The 5014-nt window shown below is 35.9% G+C and overlaps 1 protein-coding gene and 1 long non-coding RNA gene across 2 annotated transcripts; one reads left to right on the plus strand and one right to left on the minus strand.

The window, feature by feature from the left end:
- Positions 1-6: 6 nt before the first annotated feature.
- On the minus strand, positions 7-824 carry LOC111388777. The gene is made up of 3 exons (XR_002701635.1): positions 682-824; positions 538-608; positions 7-279 (listed from the first exon to the last, which is right to left on the minus strand). It is a non-coding gene; the product is annotated as an uncharacterized LOC111388777 (long non-coding RNA).
- A 114-nt stretch (positions 825-938) lies between these two features.
- LOC111388768 (kynurenine formamidase-like) lies at positions 939-4097 on the plus strand. The gene is made up of 6 exons (XM_023013570.1): positions 939-1548; positions 1656-1700; positions 1847-1919; positions 2595-2692; positions 2820-2890; positions 3701-4097. Exons 1-6 carry the CDS (start codon positions 1197-1199, stop codon positions 3824-3826), a joined length of 765 nt encoding a protein of 254 aa, XP_022869338.1. The 5' UTR covers positions 939-1196; the 3' UTR covers positions 3827-4097.
- Positions 4098-5014: the final 917 nt, after the last annotated feature.

The raw sequence follows: 5014 nt of genomic DNA on the forward strand, positions 1-5014 counted from the left end.
TTATAAGCACCGCATCCGAAGTAAACCTCAATTGTAATATATGTATTCTCAAATAATGACTAAATCATCGTGGGCACCAAGCTATCAATTTCTCATATTTTCCTCATATTCAAGATCTGATTCAAAACTTATTATCTAAAGAGGCATAAAATTTTCTGAGCCAACCACAAGAACTCATATTTAAAAATGAGGGCATTACATCGTTTGTACGGATAAGTGATAACAAGTAAAAGATTCATACCTTAGTAATAGATTTTTGAGCAACAGCATTTCTGATAGCTACAAAAAGCAATAATCCACAAAGAATTTTAGATTTAAAGCTGAACATCATTTTACCAAAAAAAGAAACAAATTAAAAACTCTACATTTTTCTTATTTTACATTAATGCACAAAAAGCATTGGAAATCACGTATACACTTCGAAAGTCTAGGATTCAGGAACCAAACACGTAAAAGTACGAAATTGATTTTTTGTTATTTACGCGGAAAAAATTATACCAATTAGCTCAATGAAATAATAGACAAGTGCCGTCTTACTTTCATAAAATTGGACTTTTTTGTCGAACTTGCGATCTGCACGAGTCTTTAGATCTCCATCTGATATGGAACTAAGAACACGTAAAACTAAATTAAATACGAGAAATATATTCGCACACGAAAGAATTGTTGAGTGAAACATACCGCGACCTAGTCTTCCCCATTGCTGAACTTCCAGACAGTCCTTAGATTTAACTTTTTTTTTATATCAGGAACTGTATGTCGAACTAATATGAAAACTTTTATTAAGACAATTGCATTAGGGTTTATGGTTTGTTGAGAACGGAAAATATCGAAGCAGGTTATTAGATTTATACACACTTAAGAATTCCTAGTGTGGGCCCAATATAAGCTTCCAATTGAATGGGCTTTATGTCAAACTAATTTGGGCTAGCCCGAGTTTAGCTGATCCAAAAAGAAAGAAAGCACTAAACCACGTGTCATCTTCTCATCCCTCTCCTCCTCCGCCGGAATCGCATTTTCTCCGGACCTCCGATTAATACCGGAGTTCAAGAGTCCGACATAATTCTCGGAGCATCCAGCTTTCCCCTTTAATAACCACTCATGTCTCCCTTCCCCTTTCCACTCCTCGTTGTCTTCCACTTTTTTAACTTTATCCTTTTCCCAGGGTACTGGGAAACGAAACCAATCGAGAAACGATGGGGAAAAGTTCCAGCGCGATGCGGTTGTTGCGGTGGGTGGTGCAGTGCGTCGCACTCCTCCTCCTCACCCCCGCCGCTGCAGTATTGGGAGAGGTCATTAATCTCGCCCAAAGTGGAACGTACGGCTACACCAAAATCTACGACATCACCAGCAAGATTGCCGTTGGCATGACAACTTGGGACGGTGATAAAGGCATGCCAGAAGAGAAGTTGCGATTCATCGATACAAATGGCGAATCGGTGTACAAATTCTCCACTCACATGGGGACTCACTCCGATGCCTCTTGTCATGTATTTTCGAACATGTCGTCCTACGATGCCAACTCACTTAATCTCGAAACTCTCAACGGTAACATTTCGCCACTGGAGAATTTGATTAACTTATCAAAGTGAAAGATCAAAATATACCTTGTTACTTACTGAAATTGTTGATTATACTTTAATATGTATAAACAGGTCTGGCGTTGGTGATGGATGCTCCTAGGAACAAGGACTTAACTGGTACATTGGCTCACGTGTGAATATACTGATTAATTCATAGTGCGCTTGTCACACAAAGAGGCAGTTTTATGATTTTCTTAATTTTTCTCAAGACATTATGTTCTCTGTTCTTAGAGGAAACTATTCGCGCTTCTTGCTTATTTCAGCTGAAGTTCTGAAGTCCATGAACATCCCTAAAGGAGTCAAACGCCTGCTTTTCAGGACAGAGAACACACACAGGTAAAAATAAATCATCATGCTTAACTTTAGCATTTGACTGATCTAATGTCTGGTTAGAATGCGTTTTCCATTGACTTTTTTGTCTAGGTGCGAATTATGGCTTAGGCTGTTCAAAGCCCTTTGCATATGGTAGCCACCGCACCTTCTAGAGTATGACTGAATTATGGTGTCGGCATCAGCATGTTTATTTTATCCTTTTTGACGCCTGGTTCTCAGATTGATTAATTTGAGATGATCTGTGTCTGTCTCAAAAACTGATATATCATGATGCATGTTTTATTTCAGTGGTCGTTGATTAACTATTGGATATTGCAGACAGTGATAGAAAAAATAAATTATTTTTGTGTTACTTTTCACTCATCAATTCTTAACCTGCTATATTTAGGAGAAAAAGAGGAACACGTGCGTACGTACTACGTATTATGCTACATACACAATTTTACATTGTAACTTGTATCCTTTTGTGGTTAGAGTTGTCAACATGCACGAAATGGAAGAGGTCAATGGCAGGTGTCACTTTTGTGGTTGACTAACAAGATGTGCGGACCTTTTTTGTTTCCTTTCTTGATCAAAATTCTCATATTTGAACATGAATCCTTATCCGAATTGCCAAAACATGCTGAGATTTGCTCTTTCAGAGCACATTTCATGTGATGTAAGTTGGTTTCATTTCAGGAGTCTGATGCTTCAACCTGCTTTCGCCCGTGACTATGTTGCACTCAACACTGATGGGGCAGAGTGGTTGGTGGAAAATACTGATATCAAACTTATTGGTAAGATAAATACTATTTTCTCTACTTCTGTATTGGATGGCGAGGCACAAGTTTGGAAGCATGGGGCACACCTCACTAATTATATGAATCATTTATGTTGTTGTATGTGTTTGCTTCTTAATTGTAGGAATGGATTATCTGTCTGTTTCTGTAATGGAAGAAACAAAGCAGGTTCATGAGGTTTTGCTGAAAAGGGGGGTAAGATTTATATCTTCTTGAATACTTCGATTTTATGGAATATTCCCATATCTTCACTCGTCCCCCTCTTATAAAAAGGGGAAAAGGAACACTAAGGGTCTGTTTGATTGCGAAGATGGAATTTAGGTGGAAAGAAAATGAATTCTAGGGAATTGAATTACCTAGAAATTGTTTTCATGGAAATTGTAAATTATTGTGTTTGATTGTATAAATTTTTCACGTGGAAAATGTTGAAGTAAAAGTATTTTTTGATGTTCGTTTGACTTTGTTTTACGTGGAAATTGTCAATTTCAGGGATATCCTCTTTTACAATTATTCCTAAAATTTGTTCCCATTGCCAACAATTAAAAAAAAAAATAAAAAAAAGCAAAAAAAATAAAAATAAAAAAAGGTGGAAAACCAAAAACCACCTATCCCCTAGGAAAAAAAAAGGCGGAAAATCACGCTTTAAGGTGTTGTACCTAGAAATTCATGGAAAATCAATTCCCTGGAAAATTTTGTCAATCAAACAGGTCAAAAGTGGAAGTTGGAATTCGAATTCCAAGTTCTATGGAAAATTTCGTGCAATCAAACGGAGCCTAAAAGAAACTGATGCTGCATGAGTTTTAACCTTCATGGTTTCAGTTAATCAAACCACTCTCACTGCTCTGTTGGCATGTGTAGCTCTAATTTGTGAATCATTCCCTTATTCCATTTTCAGAAATGGTACATAGGCAGTGTATCGATCTCTTCTAGTTGATTTTACAGATTATAAGTTTGTGATGCGTCTTTCTATTCCCTGCAAAAAGTAAATTTGTTTGATTGCTATAGGATTTGATTCCCGTGGAGGGCTTGGTGCTTAATGATGTTAGTCCAGGAGAATACATGCTTCACTGCGCGCCTTTAAGGATCCCTGGGGCTGACGGATCACCCACAAGGTGCATCCTTACGCAGTGATCACTTTCTGCATGATAAATGTAACTTGAAATGTATAATTCATTCTGTAAGTTTGTGTGGCTATATAATCAATAGGCAATGTGTCTATGTGAACATGAATAATCTTGAAGGTACTCCAGGATGCAAAATTGGAGAAGTTTTTAACTTTTAATGGCAACCAATTTTCTTTTTCTTATTATTAATATAACTCATTACATAACTATCTGTAAATGTTTACGGTAGAAATTATGTCCTTCATGAATATGATAAAGTAAAAATGGCAATAATGCTACCTATCCTAATGGTGTATTGTTATGGAACAAACAAATATCTACAAATGTCAATTTGTTCTGTGAATATTTTATATTTGTGAGTCTTCTTGTTGTCAATCGGGTTGAAATGTGAATAAAAAATATTTGTACTCTCATCAAATTTCTATTGGGTCAATATCTTCAGTTTAGCTTCAAAATTTTCCATTTCGTCACATTTGTTACCTATCATCCTTCTAACTAGTGGAAATTGCTAAATTATGACAATATATTTAATTTAAAAGATCTGTTAAAAAACAAAAAGTTTTGGTATAAACTTTCAAGGGAAGAAGATAAATATCTTCCTCTCCTCTAGTGTAGTTATATAAGAACAACAAGAGCACATGTATAGTAACTTAGGACAAGAATGGAAACACAATAAACTCTAATGTACTCTTGCCTAATCTGGGCGATTTACTTCTTTAACACTCCCTCGAAGTTCGAGCATATCCAATTTAAAATAAAGAAACCTCAACCCATTACTATTCAATGACTTTGTAAATATATTAACAAGTTGGTCTTCTATCTTTACAAATGGTGTACATATATCACCACTTACTATTTTGTCCCGAACAAAGTGACAATCAATTTCAATATGCTTGGTCCTTTCATGAAAGATTGTATTGGATACAATGTATAGAGTAGCCTGATTATCACTGGACATCAAAGTAGGGATAGAAGATGAGAGATTGATTTCTTTAAGGAAGTGATGTAATCACGTCAACTCACTAGTAGTATGAGCCATTGCCCTATATTTTGCTTCTACACTTGACATTGCTATTATAATTTGTTTCTTACTTTTTCACTAGACAAGATCACCACTAAGAAAAGTGCAGAAACCAATAGTGGATCGTCTATTCGACGGTAAATCTGTCCAATATGCATCTATAATTTCTTCTAC

The sequence above is a fragment of the Olea europaea genome, chromosome 3, assembly GCF_002742605.1.
Source record: "Olea europaea var. sylvestris chromosome 3, O_europaea_v1, whole genome shotgun sequence".
Classification (NCBI taxonomy): domain Eukaryota; kingdom Viridiplantae; phylum Streptophyta; class Magnoliopsida; order Lamiales; family Oleaceae; genus Olea; species Olea europaea.